Source organism: Hylobates moloch, unplaced genomic scaffold (genome assembly GCF_009828535.3).
Source record: "Hylobates moloch isolate HMO894 unplaced genomic scaffold, HMol_V3 SCAFFOLD_11, whole genome shotgun sequence".
In the NCBI taxonomy this organism is placed as follows: Eukaryota; Metazoa; Chordata; class Mammalia; order Primates; family Hylobatidae; genus Hylobates; species Hylobates moloch.
In genome coordinates, this window is record NW_026652286.1 from 84,674,947 (window position 1) to 84,695,567 (window position 20,621).

A 20,621-nucleotide genomic window follows, 5' to 3' on the forward strand; every position below is an offset into this window, starting at 1 on the left:
ATTTATTTATTTATTTATTTATTTATTTATTTATTTATTTATTTATTTATTTTTTGAGACGGAGTCTCACTGTGTCGCCCAGGCTGGAGTCCAGTGGCGCGATATCAGCCCACTGCAACATCTGTCCCCTGGGTACAAGTGATTCTCCTGCTTCAGTCTCCCGAGTAGCTGAGATTACAGGTGCCCGCTACCACGCCCAGCTAATTTTTTGTATTTTTATTAGAGACAGGGTTTCACCGTGTTAGCCAGGATGGTCTCTATCTCCTGACCTTGTGATCTGCCCACTTCGGCCTCCCAAAGGGCTGGGATTACAGCTGAGCCACCCTGCCCAGCCTCCAAATTTCTAATTTTGAGAAAAAGGAATCTTAGTAAGATTCCAATTTAAACCAGTCCATAGTTCATTATCAGTTAATGCCCTTACTGGGCCCCATTTTGTTTTTTGTAGGGAGGAGAAGGTAGAGCTGTTTTTATTAATGTAAAATGAGTGAGAATATTTTGGAAAATAACTAGAATGTAAATTTTACCACTTTATTAGGTCTTGATGTGCATTTTAATGAGTATACAAACACAGATACTGATGTAAATAGCATCTAAGTGCTGAGTCCAAGGGTAGAGATTCAATCCTATGTGGTTAGGAGTTTTTAGGAAATACATTTTGGTAGTGATTTTGTAGGAGTAAAGTTAAGGTGAAGGCACTCAGTTTTTTTGAGGGGTGAGAATAGGTTTGTTAATTTTAGGACATGATGCAGTTCCAGAAATTTTTCAGGAGATAAATTATCCTGTTGCTAGTAGAATTTAAATCCAGGCCAGGCCTTCAAAAAGGAGATTTGAGGCAAGGAAAAAAAACAAAAATCCAGACCAGGCTTAAGAAAATTATATTTGCTTTTAGGCCAGGCCCAGTGGCTCACGCCTGTAATCCCAACACTTTTGGGGGGCCAAGGCGGGCAGATCACTTGAGTTCAGGAGTTTAAGACCAGCCTGGCCAACATGATGAGACCCAGTATCTACTAAAAATGCAAAATTTAGCCAGGTGTGGTGGCAGGCACCTGTAATCCCAGCTACTGGGGAGGCTGAGGCAGGAGAATCACTTGAACCTGAGATGGGGCAGGGGTAGGGGGCAGAGGTTGCAGTGAGCCAAGATTGCGCCACTGCACTCTAGCCTGGGTGACAGAGCGAGACTCCGTCAAAAAAAAAAAAAAATTATATTTGCTTTTAAATGTCATGTATCAGTTATTTCTGTTATATAACATTACTTTCTATAGTTAAAAAGTTTTAAAATTAGTAAGAACTTTGGCCTGTATGTTGAACTAGAAACTTTATTACAAGGATAATTAAAGGAAACTTGTATCTAGAAAAGATAATTAACAGATGTTTAAAGTCTGCATATAGCTTACTTGATGTATAAATTGGATAGTTGGTACCTTTGTATTTCAGAGCTTAGAAGGGATGGATGATAGTTGAAAGTATATCACTTTTGTACTTCTGATCATTTCTTTAGGGGAAAAGCACTTGTCCCAATGTCAACTACTTTTTTTGTTCAAATATGAGATATATCTTGTAGGCCGGGCGTGGTGGCTTATGCCTGTAATCTCAGCACTTTGGGAGGCCAAGGCAGGCGGATCACCTGAGGTCAGTTCGAAACCAGCCTGGCCAACATGGAGAAACCCTCTCTACTAAGTATACAAAAATTAGCTAGGGGCGGTTGCGGGTGCCTGTAATCCCAGCTACTTGGGAGGCTGAGGCGGGAGAAACGCTTGAACCCAGGAGGTGGAGGTTTCAGTGAGCTAAGATTGCACCACTGCATTCCAGCTTGGGCAACAGAGCAAGATTCTGTCTCAAAAAAAAAAAAAAAAAAAGATATATTTTGTTTGCTGTTACTATGTCATTGTATCCAATCTATCGACAAGTCTATATCTGATACTAAAATGTCTGGCCGGCAGCTGAGTGTCCTGGCAGAGTTGTTTAACTGAAGTACAGAGGTTAGGGGCTGAGCGCCGTGGCTCACGTCTGTAATCCCAGCACTTTGCGAGGCTGAGGCAGATGGATCGCTTGAGGTCAGGAGTTCGAGACCAGCCTGGCCAACATGGTGAAACCCTTTCTCGACTAAAAATGCAAAACTAGCCAGGCATGGTGGCACATGCCTGTGGTCCCAGCTACTAAGGAGGCTGAGACAGGAGGATGGCTTGAACCTGGGAGGCGAAGGTTGCAGTGAGCTGAGATTGTGTCACTGCACTCCAGCCTGGGCAATGCAGCGAGACTCAGTCTCAATGAAGTACAGAGGTTAAATAGGCTTGAATATTATATTTGGCCCTGTATTTTTATTGTTGGAGGAGACTCACTGATATAGCCCACCCTGGTAATAAAAAACCTCTTGCATAGTCTGGAATTTCTTCCGGATAGAAAAATTTACTAGAGACTTCTTCAAGCAGTAAACCAAGAGTTCTCACTTGTTACTTGGAAACAATTAAAATTTTCCCAAATTATAAGTTACTTAAGATATGTTTAAAACAAGTGTGTCATAGCAATAGTTTTTAATTCTGGTTGATGTTTATTTGAGAAGAAGTGAGTTAAAAAATATAAGACGTGACCAGGCGTGGTGTCTCATGCCTGTAATCCCAGCACTTTGGGAGGCCGAGGCAGGTGGATCACCTGAGGTCAGGAGTTTGAGACCAGCCTAGTCAACATGGCAAAACCCCGTCTCTACTAAAATACAAAAAAAATAGCCAGGCGTGGTGGTGCATGCCTGTAATCCCAGCTACACGGGAGGCTGAGGCAGGAGAATCACTTGAGCCTGTGAGGCGGAGGTTGCAGTGAGCTGAGATCGTGCCATTGCACTCCAGCCTGGGCAACAAGAGCGAAACTCAGTCTCAAAAAAAAAAAAAAAAAAAAAAAAATATATATATATATTTAAAAAATACATATATATATATATGACATAACAGGTGAAGAGAAAATCTCAGTCAAAATGAACTTAGAAAATAATGGAATTGGTGTTTAAGATAAACTACTACCTCTTTAGCCAAAATGAAGGTCCTTTAATTCACATGACTTTAGCACTGAAAACCCAAAACATATGATGCTCTTCTTTTACACCAAAGGCATTGTGATGATTAGCGTGGATTTTTCTTTGATAAATTTTGCTGTGGTCATTTCAGTATCAATAAGTTTTGGAAGATTCAGATGTAATCTGTACTTCTCAGATACTTCAATCAATAAATCATCCTAAGAATAATAAACCAAGAGATTTATTTCCTGCTTAAAATTTGCAATACTAACTTATTGTTCCCAGTTATTCACTCCTTTCCCATAAAAAGATCCCATTTGTTGCCATGTGACTTGGAATGAGCCAAAAATTACTGTTGTAAATCCCTTAGGTTTTAAGGTGGTTACTGCTGCTCACTTCATCACATGTTAACTGATACAGTACCACAGTAGAGTGTTGCCATCCTAAATTATGTGGCTGACCAGCAAACAGCAAGGAAACTTATTGAAGCCTGGAAAGGTAGTGATCCATGTTTCATAATGATGAAGGCTTTAGTGAAACTATCACAGTAATTTGGATGACAAATACTCTGTGCCTAGTTGATTTGTGGCTTTAGGTGAAGAAGTAGGAAAATAGATGGTTGGTAATGTATTGGTTCTGTTCACTACATTTAACAGGGTATTACAAGAAAGATGAGCTTAGAATGGACCATTTTGCAAGTCAAATTAAAAGGGAATTGGCTGAGTGTGGTGGCTCACACCTGCAATCCCAGCACTTTGGGAGGCCGAGGGCGGATGGATCACTTGAGGCCAGGAGTTCGAGACCAACCTGGGCAACAAGGCAAAACCCCGTCTCTACTAAAAATACAAAAATTAGCCAGGCTTGGTGGCACATGCCTGTAATCCCAGCTACTCAGGAGGCTGAGGCAGGAGAATCGCTTTAACGTGGGAGACAGAGGTTGCAGTAAGCGAGATGGTGCCACTGCACTCCAGCCTGGGCAATAGAGTGAGACTCTGTCTCAAAAACAAAACAAAACAAAAACTAAAAGGAACTTTATAGAGCCCCAAGATTCCAAGACTCAATGACTGAAAAGTGGAACTAATTTTTATTTTCAGCAAGTAAGGGATAAAATTGAGAAATTACTTTTATCAACCAAGCTGATTAAGGCAATATAGAGGCAAAGATTAAATCTTTATGCTCTTTGTTAAAACCTCTGAATTTTTTTTTTTTTTTTTTTTTTTTGGAGACGGAGTCTCACTCTGTTGCCCGGGCTGGAGTGCAGTGGCGGGATCTCAGCTCACTGCAACTTCCACCTCCCGGTTCTCCTGCCTCAGCCTCCCGAATAGCTGGGACTACAGGCGCCCACCACCACGCCCGGCTAATTTTTTTTTTGTATTTTAGTAGAGATAGGGTTTCACCATGTTGCCCAGGCTGGTCTCGAACCCCTGAGCTCAGGCAATCCACCCCACCTCGGCCTCCCAAAGTCCTAGAATTACAGGCGTGAGTCACCGTACCTGGCCAAAACCTCTGAATGTATTAAGGTGGACTTCAGTAAATCCTTACATTTGGCTAAAATGACAGCAATTAAGTCTAAAGAGACAGGTAAGTCATGAAATATGGGCAATGTCTAAAAAGGAATTATGGGTATCACTGACTGGAATCAAAATGCTACCAGCCTGGACTAAAAGAAACTTACTTCAAAATTTAAAACAATCCTTTGAGCCCCAAGATTCCATGAGCAGGAACCAGGCTGAAAAGGCTACTTAGCATATAAAAATGGCACATTCTCCAATACTCTTCAGATGCGGCCAAGGTGGATAGTGGGAAAGGGAAAAAAAAGAAAACATCCTCCTGAAGACTGAAGCTAAAGGTCGTGGAAAACAATGGAAGTGGGGAGCTAGGTAATTACAGAACTTTCTCAAGGAACCTAAGTAAGAACATCCTCTACTTCCAGAAAAGGAGCCCTCACAATGTCTGCCTACTAGGATTTCAGAATTGCTGTGCACCAGTAACTGCGGTGTGCCTCTTATTTTTCTCATTTCTGAATTGAGATGGTTAATTATGGTTATCTTCTCCCCATTTCACACTGCATGACGGATGGGACTGAGGGAGTACATAGCGTTTTTTACACGTCTTAGTCCATGGTTCAAGAGGAAGAGAAAGCAAAATTCTGTCCTTTGGACTCTGATACTGGGATTGGAGGTGTTTTCCTTCTAGAGAGAAGCAAACATTTGCAACCAAGAGTGTAGACTGGTAGACTGTAGGATTGACTCTAACTATTTGCTCTTCTGTAAGAGGATAGTACATCCCTGCCATATGACTTCCTGTGACTTGTGAGAATACACTTCTCAGTCCTACTGACGTAGAATTGGCCTTGTGACTTACTTTGGCCAATGGAGTGTGAGTAGAAGTGATATCATGAAGTGTCATGTCTGAGTAGAAGTATTACGATCCATTGCATGGTTTGATCATTTCTATTTTCCCTTTGCTGAGATGTGAATGGCACATCTCAGAAGGGAATTGCTCCTTCACCGGGTAACCTGAGCAAATCATTGTAAGCCCCTGAAATTATGTAGTTTGTTACTATGGCATAATATAGTGAATGCTGGCCAATAGAAATTTACAGTGTTATCTATTCAACTTACCTCAGAAACACTAAGGTCACAGAGAGAGACAGAATTAATACCAGGTAATTCAACTTTCAACTCAATTTTCAGAGGTTTCTCATTGTGATCATGCACAATTTTTAGTTCATAGGCTGGCATCTTCATCTCCACCTGGATTTCAGTACTGGAAATCTCTTCTATCAGACACACTGCTTTGCCTGAAACTTGGTCTTTTGGCAGTAACAGTCGAGGAAAGTGATCTGGATTGCTCATAGTACTGCTTCGTATCTGTCCAAGAGTTAGTTCTTTATGAAAAAAAGGGTGGAGGGGAGATAAACAATAAATCTACAACATAAAATACTATGAGCTGTAATATATGTGGTGTTAGTAGAGATGGCAGATAAGGCTGCAGTTAAATTAGTTTGGGAATCTTAAGCCAAAAGAATCTTAAACAAAGAATTTGATTGAAAAATTTTCAGGATTTAAAAATCAAGGATATGATATTTCTAATATTTAATATTTGCATTTTTCTATCTTAAATTTCTCACCTTTTAAAATAGAGATTTCTAGTTTGCAAAATATATACAGGATCCAAAAACATCCTAAAGCAGTTTAATTTTCCATTTACAATCATCAACTTACCCCTTCTCATTTTTTCTCTTAAATCTATGGAATCAGTTTGGATTCCCATCAGATTTTGTTTCATTCTTTGAATGCTTCCTTTTATTCGAAATTTGGTAATATGGTAAGATTGTGAGAGGGTGAACTGGAATTTCTCCTCAATGCATTTCATGGCCATCTGAATTAACTGATTTTTTTTCACTTGGTCCTTTTCTGCTGCCTGAAGAACATCAGGATTGTAGGCAACATCAATGACTGTGTAAGCATCTGTGTGTGTAATTGAAAGGGTATGAAATGAAGACAAATTGTTGCACTAATGATACTGTCAGGCAATATATTAAACCATATTCCTGATAAAGCTAGAGAATATTCCTGTATTTTTCAGAGGTAATCACAGTAGTGCTACAGCAATTATGACATTTCTTGGCACTTTTACATGGGTTAAAACAGCTCATCTTATTACAAAAGTCAAACAGTATTAAATTTGCATAAAGGTACACTAATTGTAATTATATTATCACCAAATAAAGAATTTTACTTGAAATGCTCTCAACCAAGTAAAATCTTGTCATTCCTAATAAAATTTTTACAATGTGCTTTCTCTCCCTTAATTATTTGTACCTGATGTCTCAGTTGTATCTTCTGGTTTGCCAACAGTTAGAGGTACTGGATGAGTGGTTGACTGGGGAGCTGGGATCCTTGTCCACCGACACAGGTTGATAAAAAGTATTTTTTCTTTTGGTTTCTGGAAAGCAAATAATTTTGCATATCTCAAAACCTAGTTTAAAACCATTTAGGCCGGGCATGGTGGCTCACGCCTGTAATCCCAGCACTTTGGGGGGCCAAGGCGGCCGGATCACCTGAGGTCAGGAATTTGAGACCAGCCTGGCCAACATGGTGAAACCCTGTTTCTACGAAAAATACAAAAATTAGCCAGGTGTGGTGGTGGATACCTGTAATCCCAGCTACTCGGGAGGCTGAGGCAGGAGAATAGCTTGAACCTAGGAGGCGGAGGTTGCAGTGAGCCAAGATTGTGCCATTGCACTCCAGCCTGAGTGACGAGAGTGAAACTCCATCTCAAAAAAACAAAAACAAAAACATTTTAAAAATAATATCCTAAAAGCCACTCACCACAGGAATGAAAGAATTTTAGGCTCCAAGTAAGTCATTTCATGTATTAAAACTGCCTTTGATTATACTGTTGTTACTTGATTTCCCCAAGGCTGCTGGCTTTTAATCAGGAATCCAGACTGGGGTGACGGCTCACGTATGTTACCCTAGTACTTTGAGAGGCCAAGGTAGGAGGGTCGCTTGAGGCCTAGGAGTTCGAGATTAGCCTGGGAAACATAGGGAGACCCTGTCTCTACAAAAATAATTTAAAAGTTAGCCGGGTGTGGTGGTGCCCACCTGTGATCCCAGCTACTTGGGAGGCTGAGGTGGGAGGATCGCTGGGGCTGCAATGAGCTGTGATTGTGAGCTGCGATTGTGCCACTGCACTGCAGCTTGAGCGACAGAGCCAGCAAGACCCTATCTCAAAAAAAAAAAAAAAAAAGTTTGCCAGGTGCGGTGGCTCATGCCTGTAATCCCAGCACTTTGGGAGGCTGAGTCGGGTGGATCACCTGAGGTCAGGAGTTCAAGACCAGCCTGGCCAACATGGTGAAACCCCGTCTCTACTAATAATACAAAAATTAGCCGGGCATGGTAGTACACACCTGTAATCCCAGCTACTTGGGAGGCTGAGGCAGGAGAATCGCTTAAATCTGGGAGGCAGAGGTTGCAGTAAGCCAAGACCACGCCATTGCACTTCAGCCTGGGTAACAGAGCAAGACTGTCTCAAAAAAAAAAAAAAAAAAAATAGCAATACCTAAGTGTAAAGTATTCTCTGGTTATTCTGGGATCATTTCATTCAAGACCTCCCCATCTGTGGCACCAACTCGACATACCAAAATCCTGGTCTGTAGACAAAGCTGTGGTTCTGGGGCAGCACAGAGCTGTTTCCCTTCTTTCAGCTGCTGCTGAATAAACTTCTCATAGCCCTCAGGGTCACTTTCAGCTAGATCATCTAGGAGGTTCCAAAATTGAGTAACTTGGGTAAGCAGACCCTTTGAGGATGTCTCCATGACTGATGAGTGGTAAATAATTTTCTTAAGCCTGTGGAAAGACATAACTTCAGAAGAAAACTGTCTGTGTAATTATTGATTCATTTCTGTTTTGGGGAGGTGGAATGGGCCAGGAATTGTTTTGGTGAAGTTAGGACTTAGCATTTGTGTCTAAAAGGTTGTGGATCAGCACCACTTTATGTTTTCCTTATTCTTTAATTATCTAGTACCTCTTCCTAAATTCTCACATTGTCCTATAAGATAAGGCCTTACTTCTACTTGGACCCTGACAAGTCAGAGTGATCATTTTAAGTCTGGGTTTCCTGATCTTCTTGTTCCAACACCTGACTGGTGGCTCCCCAGTTCTGAAATTGCCAGAGGTGTGTGTGGGGTGAGGGCCACATGAGACTTCTTTAATCCTCAGTATAGTTTAGTAATTCAAAGCATAGACTTGCGAACCAGAATGCCTAGATTCCGGTCTTAGTTCTGTCTCTCACTAGCTGTATGACCTTGAGCAATTAATGTATATGTGTGTGTGTGTGTGTATGTGTGTGTGTGTGTGTATATATATATATATATATATATATATATATTCCTCCTATTTGTTCTGTTCAAAATGAAGACGATAATACCTCTATCATAGGGTTCTTGCGAGATTAAGTAAGCTAATAGAGAGGCTGGGACACTCTCTACGTCTTCAGATAACTCTCCTTAGCCTCTTCTCCCATTGGAGACGTGTCCCACAGCATCTTTAGAATGAGGAAAAGAGGAGGTTTAGATTCTTCAACTACTGTTAAGGGTTACGCTAAATGGGAAACTTAACTAACGGGTAATCATTCCATAGGTGTGCAAACCCACTTCTTCTCTCATTTCTAACAAGTAATCATTCTATAGGTTGGCAAACCCACCTCTTCTCTCAGTTCCTTGACAAATCGCGACGCCTGTTACCAGGGTAACCAGCCTGGGTACAACATCTAATTGGGTCCGGGAAGCTTCAGGCAGAAAAGTCTCTTCATATCTAGTTCCGGAATGTCCCCCTTCTGGTGCCAGGCTTGCTTTTCAGTTGGGCCTGACCCACTTCTCTTCCAGGAAAGCGCCCGCCTCCCTTCTGCACCCGTCAACCTCTGGAGTGTCCTGAAAACCCTCCCTTGTGGGACTCTCTGGGCTGCCTGTTGGTGGGACGATTTCTCAGGAGCACGACTTCCGGCCTGAAAAGGAAGTCTCCTCCTTTTTCTCCCAAACCGCTTCTTCCCCCCTACCCCCTGCCACGCGAGGCTGCGGCGCACGGTATGGGTGTGTTTGTGTGTATTTGTGTGGGGAGGGCGTTTGGAGGGAAGGTTACCGGGAGCTCCGAGGCCGCTGGGGAACAGGGATCCCGGTGACAAAGATGGGGATATTTCCTCTGTCTTCCACTTGGAAACCTCAACCCCCGCTTCAGGCCCCCTAGATACTTCCTGGGGCCCAACCGAAGGCCGTAGCCATCCAAAGCGTTCCCGTCCTTTCTGGGGAGTGAAACTTACCCCCGGGGTTCGTCCCAGAGGAGCGTGAGCGGGGAATGCCCGGGTCAACCGGGCTGTCCGAATTCCGCGCCTGCTCAGCCTCCGGCCTCAGTCCGGGAGAGAGACCTGCCTGTCGATCTGGGGCTGGGGGAAAGGCGGCAGTGGCCTGGGCCACAGGTGAGGGCAGAATAACCAGTGGGAAGGCTGCGTTTTCACGAAGGACTCGGGTGAAGCTGCAGAGCTGCCTTTGAGCCCTGACTCCTTGGCTTCCTGGGTCGGAGGAGATCTTGTAATGGAGTGGTTCTTCGTCTCACTAACAAGATGCCTGATTTCCTCAGGATCAAGGGGTGAGTGAGCGTTGGGGTGGTTGCACAAAGCTCCTGCTAGCTACACACGAAAATATTCTTGTCATCTAGTTTTTGGAAGCTTCCGTACCAAGTAGGAAATAAAATGCCCCCAAATGGAGAAATTTAGGACATCTTTGCATTTGATGTTTTGAGTCATCAGTTTCTGTTACTGTTGACACCTGTGGTTCCTGACACTCTCAAATCTACGTATTTGCTTCAGTGCAAACTACTATTGGGACTGGAGGTTTGATTTTTAATCTAGACAGTGACATACATCATTTGCCTGGGACTATGTGGCTTGGGGCGTTACAGCTTTAAGGGAACTTCATCTACAAAATAGGGATGGAGATACTTGCCTCATATAAAAAATAGTTATTAGGATTAAAATGGTGCTCATGAAAGCACTTAATTTTATGTAGTTTTGTGCATTTTCAGAGAAATTTAATGTACATTATCTCCTTTCATCTCACATTAGTGTGTTTAGGCATTTCCCTCTTTTAACGGTAAAGGGAAAACTATTCTTTAGGATCTCTGACTTCTAGTTCAGTGATCTTTCCTGTACCTCATGCTTCTTTATAAAATTTAAGAAAAGATAAAGTAATAACAGAAATTATTACTAAACGTTATTTGTTGATTCATTTCAGATTGAAGAATGTCCCGGATTCCACTGGGGAAAGTCCTCCTGAGGAATGTCATCCGGCACACAGATGCTCACAATAAGGTGGGAGGTACAACCTGGTTACTCCTCAACGCTTACTGAAGGCAAGCAGTGTGCCAAGCATTATTTTGGCACAACTGGGAGATAGAAAGAATATTCTTGTCATCTAGTTTTTGGAAGCTTCCATACAAAGTAGGAAATAAAATGATGAGTAAAATAGATAATTATAATACAGTTTGATAAGTACTGTATAACAGAGATATTTGCAAAGTGCTTTGGAGCACTAAGGAGGAAATAATAAAATCTACCCTGGGGAATTAGAAAAGATTTTACAGAATTAGTGGTATTTGAGCTGCTGATCTTTGAAGTGATTCTTGAATAGGTATACATTTACCAGGTATGAAAGATCAGTCTGGATAGAGAGCATCATGCATTAATATGGCAACGAGAAAGAGCATTAGTAACTTGGGGCATGGCAAGAAATTTATCCAGAAAGTAGGGGATAGTGGCAGAAGATGAGGCCTCAGTGGTAATTAGAGTTAGATTGTGATGTTTGGAGCTGAGACTTTTTCCTCTAGGCAATAAAGAAGCCATCAGATGTTTTTAAACAGGGTGTGGCATGATCATAGTTATATTTTAGAAAGATGGTTTGTCGGCTGGGTAGGGAATGAATCAGATGGGGAGAAACAGTAGGGAGAGTAATTAGGAGGCAATTGCAGTATTACAGGTGAGAGATGATGAGAGTTCGCATGAAATTAGTGGCAGCAGGGATGAAGAAGTGGAATTTAGGAGATAGAATCCAAAGAAGTTGGTGGCTAATTAGATTATAATGATAAGAATGGAATCTAATTCAGTTGACCCTTGAACAATGCAGGGGCTAGGGGCATCAATCCCCTGCATAGTCGAAAATCCATATATAACTTTTTACTCCCTCAAAATTTAAGTGCCAATAGCCTACTACTTACTGAAAGCCATGGTGATAACATAAACAGTGGATTAACACATATTTTTTATGTTACATGTATTATATACTGTATTCTTATAGTAAAGTAGCTAGAGAAAAGAACATTTTATTAAGAAAATCACATTGAGTAGGCTGAGGAGGAAGAAGAGGGGCTTGTTTTGCTATCTTTTTTTTTTTTTTTTTTTTTGTGAGCCAGGCTGGAGTGCAGTGGCGCAATCTCGGCTCACTGCAAGCTCCGCCTCCCGGGTTCACGCCATTCTCCTGCCTCAGCCTCTCCGAGTAGCTGGGACTACAAGCGTGAGCCACCGCGCCCGGCTTTGTTTTGCTATCTTACGGGTGGCAGAGGTGGAAGAAAATCTGAGCATAAGTGGATCTGCACAGTTGAGATTCCTGTTTTTCAAGGTCGACTGTGTAACCACCTATGAGACTGGGTAAATGATGATGATTCTGTTAACTGAGGTAAAGAACAAAAAAGGGGACAGTTATGATAGGAAAGGTAATTAGTTTGGTTTTCACCATGTTGATGGTGAGGTGCTTATAGGATGTCCAAACAGTTGAAAATTCAGACTTGGAGTAGAGGAGAAAAGTTGGGGCTGGACATAAAGGTTTCAGGATTATTATTATTATTATTATTTATTTTTTTTTTTTTGAGATGGAGTCTCGCTCTGTCACCCAGGCTGGAGTGCAGTGGTGCAATCTTGGCTCCCTGCAAGCTCCGCCTCCCGGGTTCACTCCATTCTCCTGCCTCAGCCTCTCCGAGTAGCTGGGACTACAGGCGCCCGCCACCACGCCCGGCTAATTTTTTTGTATTTTTAGTAGAGACGGGGTTTCACCATGGTCTCGATCTCCTGACCTCGTGATCCGCCCGCCTCGGCCTCCCAAAGTGCTAGGATTACAAGCGTGAGCCACCGCGCCCGGCCTAGGGTTTCAGGATTATTGATGTATAGTTTGATGATAAGAGGTCATGAGAGTAGATGAGGTCACCTAGGAGAGCACATATAATGAAAAGAGGGCCAAGGCCCTTGGTTTAGTTTTCTTCAGTAAACTGTAGTACTTTTGGTTTGATCATATTATTATGATCATATCACCTGATTTTTAAAATTATGGGCAAGGGTAAAACTGTTACCCAAGCTGCCTATGCAATTATGTTAACCTGCCCCTAGTTATATAGTACGCTTAGATTTAAAGTGGTAGCTAGAAAAAGATAAATCTAGCACAGATCTAATGAAATTATGCAGGAAGACTTAGAAATAAAATGTGTTCTTGTTCTTTGGGTAATCACATTCTGCTTTTCAAGAAATTCTCTAACAGCCATACTGATTACTTTATTTTATTTTATTTTTGACAGAAATTATAATGTTACCAGAAGAGATTTAGCTTAGTAGGAAGTTGAAAGACCTGTCCTTACTAGTTTTTTGACTTTGTTAAAATCTCTGAGCTTTTGTTTCTTTACAGTAAAATGTAATAATGGTGGCTGCTTTATTTTCCTCATGAGATTGCTTAAGGTTCAATTGAGATTATATAATTAAAATCACATTGCATTTTGGAAATGTGGCATCATCATTTGCTAATCGCAGCATAATTGTAAAATTGATAAAGGTGATGTTTGTCTATGCAGGGGTTTAAAAATTCTATTGGGGAAGAATTCCACATATTTGAGATTTACTGGATTGGCCTGTTCAGCCACTTCCTAGAGAAACCAATTTGTTTTCCAGGTTCCTGATCATAGCCCAGTCTGTAGCCCAATAATTAGTCAGATTGTATTTTCAGTTAGTTACTTTTTTTTTTTTTTTTTAATACGGAGTCTCACCCCATTGCCCAGGCTGGAGTGCAGTGGCACAATCTCGGCTCACTGCAACCTCTGCCTCCGGGGTTCAAGCGATTCTTCTGCCTCAGCCTCCTGAGTAGCTGGGATTACAGGTGCATGCTACCACGCCCGGCTAGTTTTTGTATTTTTATTAGAGACGGGGTTTCACCATGTTGGTCAGGCTGGTGTCAAACTCTTGACCTCATGATCTGCCTGCTTTGGCCTCCCAAAGTGCTGGGATTGCAGGTGTGAGCCACCGCACCCGGCCAGTTAGTTACTTTTCTGTAATGTAAAGTTATTTTTAGTAACTTATTTTTATTTCCTTTTTAAAAATTCTAGATTCAGGAGGAATCAGATATGTGGAAAATAAGAGAACTGGAAAAACAGATGGAAGATGCTTACCGGGGGACCAAAAGGAAAATGCTACCCAGCAGTTCAAGGTGAAGTTGCAGCTCTGAGAACTAAAATAATTCTCATCTTTTTCAGAATCATCAACTTTTGTTTAAAAATACTTTGGTGTGTTAAGGATAGATTAATTCAGTTCTGTGAGTCCTTAAGCCTTCCCTCTTTCGTAAATCTAGACCTAGACATAAAGATAATGGCTGTGATGCATATGGCCCCGCTCTTTGTACTTATTTACAATGGAGAGTTAAAAAATTCTACCTGAACAATTATGAATGTGTAGGGTTCTGTGGATTCTAACCTTACCTGATAGCTTTTAACTGAAGATTTTCTACTGGAATCTTGTGGTCACTAAGCTGATCAGTCATTCCTTTCTCTATTAATCTTTCATTCTTTCAGGCCGTTCTTTTTGTAGCTGGAAGTGCAGGTGCATGCCACTATGCCTAGCTATTTTTTTTTTTTTTGTAGAGGTGGTGTCTTGCTGTATTCCCCGGGCTGGTATAGAATCCTGGGCTCATGCAGTCCTCCCACCTCAACCTCCCAGTGTTGGGATTATAAGCATGAGCCGCTTGCCTGGCCCCAGACTTTTCTTCACCCTGTCTATTCACCCGCTTCACCAGATCAACAGCCTTTTCACATTACCTTAATAGCTTGAGTGTAAATATGAAGGATTATGCAGGCTTAGTTGTCTTTTCCTTGTGGAGAGGCCTAGGAATGCTTGAATAATTGGGAACATCCTTATATGCTTGTAAGTGTAAGAGCTACATATATAAGAAATGCTTAAACTCTTTAGGAGCAGGGCTTGTGATTTTCTCATTTGCTGCTATATTCCTGCCAGCTAGACCAGTGCCTGGTACATAGGAGGCCCTTACAATTTTTTTTTTTTTTTTTTGAGACGGAGTTTCGCTTTTGTTACCGAGGCTGGAGTGCAATGGTGTGGTCTTGGCTCACTGCAACCTCTGCCTCCTGGATTCAGGCAGTTCTTCTGCCTCAGCCTCCCAATCAGCTGGGATTACAGGCACCTGCCACCACACCCGCTAATTTTTGTATTTTTAGTAGAGACAGGGTTTCACCATGTTGGCCAGGCTGGTCTTGAACTCCTGAGCTCAAAGTGGTCCACCCACCTTGGCCTCCCAAAGTGCTGAGATTACAGGCGTGAGCCACTGGGCTTGGCCCCTTAAAAATTTTTGATAACTGATTAACATTTTACTGGCTAGTTAGTAGAAATGGTAAACAGAAGCTGGATCAGTGGTTCTCAACTTTTTTCCTACTCCATTATTCCTATGGGTTAGACCTTGTTCCCACTGTTATTGGGACCTCTCTATAGTAAGTTGCTGGTTTGCACAGAGGGAAGTATATTTCAGAATCTCTAGGGTAGTTTGAAGTGTCCCTAGCTATGATTATGTCCTGCTTCCCTCTTTGCATGCCCTCCTAGTTGAGAATCAGTGAGTGAACTATCACATGACACAGTCCAGAGTTGATTTCATCTCTCTATGCTCTGCAATAGGATGGGTACTAATGGTCAGATTTTCTTTTTCTTTTTTTTTTTTTTTCCTGAGATAGAGTCTCACTCTGTTGCCCAGGCTAGAGTACAATGGCATGATCTGGGCTCACTGCAACCTCTGCCTCCCCGAGTTCAGGCAGTTTTCCTGCCTCAGCCTCCCAAGTAGCTGGGACTATAGGCGTGTGCCACCACACCTGACTACTTTTTTTGTATTTTTAGCAGAGACAGGGTTTCACCATGTCCCCCAGGCTGGTCTTGTACTCCTGACCTCAAGTGATCCACTCGCCCTGGCCTCCCAAAGTGCTAGGATTACAGGCATGAGCCACTGCACCTGGCCTGGTCAGATTTTTTTCCACTGGACTTTACAAATGTACAGAGAGGAACAGATAATCAAAGTGCTGGGATTACAGACATGAGCCATTACACTAGGCCTGGTCAGATTTCTTCCATTGGACTTTACAAATGTATAGAGAGGAGCAGATAATGTCTTTACCTTTTCTTTTCTTTTTTTTTTTTTAAACAGTATCATGTTGTTTCCTTCCCCCTCAGCTTGTTCCATGAGTTTTGTGCATGATGTTCCATAAAGTAAACTCACAGATTGCTTTTACATCTGAAAGTTCTTCTGCTTTCTCTTTTAGCCGGATGCGCAGTGATGGTTTTGATGAAGAAAGTCAAAGAGACTATTGGAGGCCAAAGAATGAAATTTCTGGGACACTGGAAGATGATTTTCTTAAGGCTAAATCCTGGAACAAAAAGTTCTATGATTATGAAGCAAACATGCCAGACAGGTTTGTGATTAATTCCTGTGAGCATTAATATTTGGCCTGAAAATGTGTACTTATCAAAATTAATTGTCCCCACAAAAAACTTGTGTACAAAAGCTCATACCAGCATTATTAATAATGGCCCTAAAAAATAATGGCCAAGTAATCCAAATGTCTGTCAACTGATGAATGGGTAAACAAAATGTGATATATCCATACAATGGAATATTATTTGGCAGTAAAAGAAATGAAGTACAGATACATGTTACAATGTGGATAAACCTTGAAAACATTATGCTAAGTGAGAAGAAAGAAGCCAAGTCACAAAAGACCACATATTGTTATGATTCTATTTATGTACTATGTCCATACATAACTGTATGATTCCATTTATGTGGTAGGCAATTCCATAGAGACAGAAGGTAGATTAGTGATTGCCCTGGGCTGGAGGCACTACACTTTGAATTCCATGATATGTGAATTATACTTCAATAAAGTTGTTATTTAAAAAAAATAGGCCAGATGCAGTGGCTTATGCCTGTAATCCCAGTATATTGAGAGGCTGAGGCGGGAGGATCATGAGGTCAAGAGATTGAGACCATCCTAGCCAACATGGTAAAACCCCATCTCTACTAAAAATACAAAAAATTGGCATATTCCTGTAGTCCCAGCTACCCGGGAGGCTGAGGCAGGAGAATCGCTTGAAACCAGGATGTGGAGGTTGCAGTTGAGCTGAGATTGCACCACTGCACTCCAGCCTGGCAACGGAGTGAGACTCTGTCTCAAGAAAAAAAGAAAATAATAATAAGGCTGGACGCGGTGGCTCATGCTTGTAATCCCAGCACTTTAGGAGGCTGAAGTGGGCAGATCGTGAGGTCAGGAGTTTGAGGCCAGCCTGGCCAACATAATGAAACCCCATCTCTACTAAAAATACAAAAATTAGCCAGGCATGGTGGCATGTGCCTGTAGTCCCAGCTACTCGGGAGGCTGAGGCAGGAGAATCACTTGAAATCGGGAGGCGAAGGTTGCAGTGAGCTGAGATCGCGCCACTGCACTCCAGCCTGGGCAACGGAGTGAGACTCCATCTCAAAAAAAAAAAATTGTCCCCATGTAGACAGCATGATATTATTAAGTGTTTTGGGAAAAGTGCTTCACAGCTAAAGAGCAGAGTGTAAGAGTTTTTTAGTGTTTCTTAAGGAAAGCAGTGGCAAGTTCTCTTACAAATGGACAAAAGAATCTTGTATGTCTGAAGTGATAGTGTACAGTACAGGAAATGTAGCTGTTACTGAGCTATAATGTGGGCTTGGTTCTACCATATCTCTATTTTGTGTTTATGTTTGTGTATGCATGTACTCCAAAGTCTTTCTAATGTTGCTTTAATTTCCAAAAATGTATGCATTGCTTTAACAATACATGTGATGTGTCATATTACAGATGGGGTCACAGTGGTTATAAAGAGCTATACCCTGAAGAATTTGAAACAGACAGGTAAGGAAAATAGGCTTACTGAAAGAAACTAAGATGGTATAAAATCTGTATTATAAATTGATTTCCTAACTTTTACAAAGAATATACTTGCCATCAAAAATGTAGCTAGAGAAACAATAGGTGATTTAGTTAGGAGGTGATCCCTTTTTTCCCATTCTCTGGTTGATGTTTGGCATGTCTGTAAGCATTTTGGTTTTTATATATAGTATTCCATACAGTAACTCAGTATGGCAGCTTAGAATTTTTATCTTCATTTTGAAAACAAGGAAACAAAAACTCAATGAGAATAGTAAAGTGTTAAAGTATATGTTAAAGTGCTTATTTAAAATTCAGATGTTAACCTCAATTTTTTTATCTAGAATGCAAAATATTAAAATAATATGCTTTTTTTTTTTTTTTTACATAAAAGCTTCTATTTTTTACTTTTTTATTAGTAGTGATCAGCAAGATATTACCAACGGGAAGAAAACATCTCCCCAGGTAAAGTCATCTACCCATGAGTCCCGCAAACACAAGAAGTCAAAGAAATCCCACAAAAAAAAGCAGAAAAAAAGGTCACACAAAAAACAGAAGAAAAGCAAAAAGGAAGCCACAGATATAACAGCAGATTCCTCGAGTGAGTTCTCAGAAGAAACTGGGGCTTCTGGTACAAGGAAAAGGAAACAACCACATAAACGCAAGAAAAAATCCAGGAAAAAGTCTCTCAAAAAACCTGCTTTATTCTTAGAGGCAGAAAGTAACACTTCACATTCAGATGATTCAGCATCCAGCAGTTCTGAGGAAAGTGAGGAAAGAGACACTAAGAAAACCAAAAGGAAAAAGAGAGAGAAAAAAGTCCATACCTCTGTAGCCAACAATGAAATACAGGAGAGGACAAACAAACGCACTAATTGGAAAGTAGCTACAGATGAAAGGTCTGCTGAGAGCTCCGAGGATGACTAAATGGGAAACACTTTTGTTTTCCACATGACTGTGGATATTTACAGTTCTTACTCCTGGTGGTTTTGCCAGTGACTCTTGTTCAGCACGGGGTCTGAGGTCAGAGCTGTCTTGTGCCATCTGTATGTTCTGACAGACTTCTTGTCTTCTCTTTTGGCGTTAAGCTTGATCCCCTTTTCTTGTTAAAAGGGAATTTGGTATGAAGGTTTCTTGAAGAGATTTTTTTTTGCAATTAATTATGTTTAGTGTAGAGTGCATATACAGCAAATTAAAGGGACCCAGAAAGCTGGATCCAATAGTGACCTGGGTACACCAATCGGAATATTGAATTTGGGGAAATCAAGGGCTGGGATCAAGAGGTGGATTGGAACTAATGCCATGTAGGATGGTATGACAAGGCAACACTATATTGCTCTCTGTTTATATAGCAGGTGTCACAACTGACAAGTCTTTAGCCTTGGTGCTTTGATCCTTCTATATTTTGACCCCACAGGTGTGGTCCGGTTTACTTAATCAGGACATGGGCCTAAGAACAAACTTTTCCCTTCATGATAACATCCATAGACAACTTATTAGAAGGGACTAGAGTTTTTGCAAATTTCCCTGCTGGACGGGGCCTATAGCTATACTTAGTGTACGCCTAAACATGGTAATTGGATAGTAAATGGTTTTCTAGTTCCATTGCTGTATATTTGCCTAAATGGGCTTGTGTTCAAATTATTTCTTCAGTTGTCATAGATAATCCTGCACCAAATGGGGAAGAATTAGGAAATAATCATGTTGTCTAATGGTACTCTGGATTCAGGGCAGTAACTGCCATTTAAATGTCGTCTTGTTCATTTCTAAATCTGTTAATGAAGTTTAGGTTTTCCCTGAAACTAAGTTGAATTATTTCCAAAATGAAACAGGCTTCTCAGGGACATATCCACTACTTCCCAGTCTGCCTTTGGATTAAAGCACCAAGCAGAGACCACATTATTTCCCTTTGCTATACTGTGATCCTTAGTATGTTAATTCTTAAGAAACCAAAATATCACTGAAAGAAGGCTGGCAGAACACAAGTGCATTTTTTCACTATGGGAAGAAAGATCAAGTGACATATTTTTTCCTGGTTGTCACTTAATGGGCTGAGTAAAAAGCTTGAAAACTCAGACTTCTGGTCTTGGTTCTGCCACTCATTGGTTATGAGGAGGCCCAGAGCAGGTAAGTTCACCTTCCTGGCCTTACTTTCCTGATGTGTAATATGGAATTACTTCACAGTAGCATGACAGTATAAGACACCAGCAGTAGATACAACTATGATGACATTCCATGAGTTGGTAATTTTAGTTCTAACTGCTAAATTTGTTCTCTTTATGGGACAGATTTCTAATAAAGTGGTCTTAAAATACATAGTTGGACAGAGGTGCCCTATCCCTTAACTATGAGCAGGTGCTACCTTTTGGGATATTTATTTGAAATTTTAATACTTTGGTACTCAATTGTCAATGTTCCATGGTGTGTATTTTTATTTTTGGGATTAGTGGGGGCCTAAAGGGAGAGGAATAGTCTGTAATTACTACCTCTTAACCTAAAGCAATTATTTTGTTCCTGGAGCAAGTTAAATCTTTGTTGGAAGGAGTTTGGCCATGTATTTTTTAGCATGCATTGTTTCTGTGCCCTGAAAGTACCTGAAAGGTTTTAAGCATAGACTCAGGAAAAGGTGCCAGTAGAACAGGCCATCTCCAGGAAATTGGCTGTGTTTGGGTCCTGACCTTCCCTTCCTCCCAAGTTACAGGCTTGTTCTTTCGCAAGGAATACACATCTTGCCTTTTTTTTTTTTTTTTTTGCCATGTTTACCTTTTCTTGGTCATGTATAAGCAATAAAGCTGTTTTTTGTTCTTCATCTTTCTTAACCCCAAATTTTCTTCTATGCCTTAGGCTTTGATGGTTCTTCCAAC

At 41.2% G+C, this 20,621-nt stretch overlaps 2 protein-coding genes across 8 annotated transcripts; one reads left to right on the forward strand and one right to left on the reverse strand.

Annotated features, from left to right (window-relative positions):
• Positions 1-3,014: 3,014 nt before the first annotated feature.
• On the reverse strand, positions 3,015-9,766 carry PIH1D2 (PIH1 domain containing 2). Of its 3 annotated transcripts, none has more exons than XM_058446312.1 (7): positions 9,652-9,766; positions 8,942-9,058; positions 8,154-8,361; positions 6,832-6,955; positions 6,232-6,477; positions 5,629-5,894; positions 3,015-3,222 (listed from the first exon to the last, which is right to left on the reverse strand). In XM_058446312.1, exons 3-7 carry the CDS (start codon positions 8,328-8,330, stop codon positions 3,088-3,090), a joined length of 948 nt encoding a protein of 315 aa, XP_058302295.1. In that variant the 5' UTR covers positions 8,331-8,361; positions 8,942-9,058; positions 9,652-9,766; the 3' UTR covers positions 3,015-3,087. The 3 variants fall into 3 exon arrangements, with proteins under 3 accessions (XP_058302295.1, XP_058302294.1, XP_032023273.1); XM_058446311.1 differs by lacking the exon at positions 9,652-9,766 and adding an exon at positions 9,218-9,522; XM_032167382.2 differs by lacking the exons at positions 8,942-9,058; positions 9,652-9,766 and adding an exon at positions 9,218-9,522.
• On the forward strand, positions 9,422-20,566 carry NKAPD1 (NKAP domain containing 1). Of its 5 annotated transcripts, none has more exons than XM_032167387.2 (6): positions 9,422-9,596; positions 10,800-10,876; positions 13,924-14,024; positions 16,129-16,278; positions 17,689-17,742; positions 18,180-20,566. In XM_032167387.2, exons 2-6 carry the CDS (start codon positions 10,808-10,810, stop codon positions 18,682-18,684), a joined length of 879 nt encoding a protein of 292 aa, XP_032023278.1. In that variant the 5' UTR covers positions 9,422-9,596; positions 10,800-10,807; the 3' UTR covers positions 18,685-20,566. The 5 variants fall into 5 exon arrangements, with proteins under 5 accessions (XP_032023278.1, XP_032023274.1, XP_032023275.1 ...); XM_032167383.2 differs by having other exon boundaries at positions 9,456-9,596; positions 18,177-20,566; XM_032167384.2 differs by lacking the exon at positions 9,422-9,596 and adding an exon at positions 9,804-10,155 and having other exon boundaries at positions 18,177-20,566.
• The last annotated feature ends 55 nt before the right edge of the window (positions 20,567-20,621 follow it).

What these genes read in the sequence shown, in the direction of transcription:
- PIH1D2 (XM_058446312.1), bottom strand. Translation starts at nt 8,330, where the DNA reads ATGGAGACATCCTCAAAGGGTCTGCTTACCCAAGTTACTCAATTTTGG. An exon ending in AGATACAACTGAGACATCAG is followed by an intron (nt 6,478 to 6,831) that starts GTACAAATAATT and finishes TTACACACACAG; the next exon opens with ATGCTTACACAGTCATTGAT. An exon ending in GTGACCTTAGTGTTTCTGAG is followed by an intron (nt 3,223 to 5,628) that starts GTAAGTTGAATA and finishes TATTATTCTTAG; the next exon opens with GATGATTTATTGATTGAAGT.
- NKAPD1 (XM_032167383.2), top strand. Translation starts at nt 10,808, where the DNA reads ATGTCCCGGATTCCACTGGGGAAAGTCCTCCTGAGGAATGTCATCCGG. An exon ending in ACACAGATGCTCACAATAAG is followed by an intron (nt 10,877 to 13,923) that starts GTGGGAGGTACA and finishes TAAAAATTCTAG; the next exon opens with ATTCAGGAGGAATCAGATAT. An exon ending in ATGCTACCCAGCAGTTCAAG is followed by an intron (nt 14,025 to 16,128) that starts GTGAAGTTGCAG and finishes TTTCTCTTTTAG; the next exon opens with CCGGATGCGCAGTGATGGTT.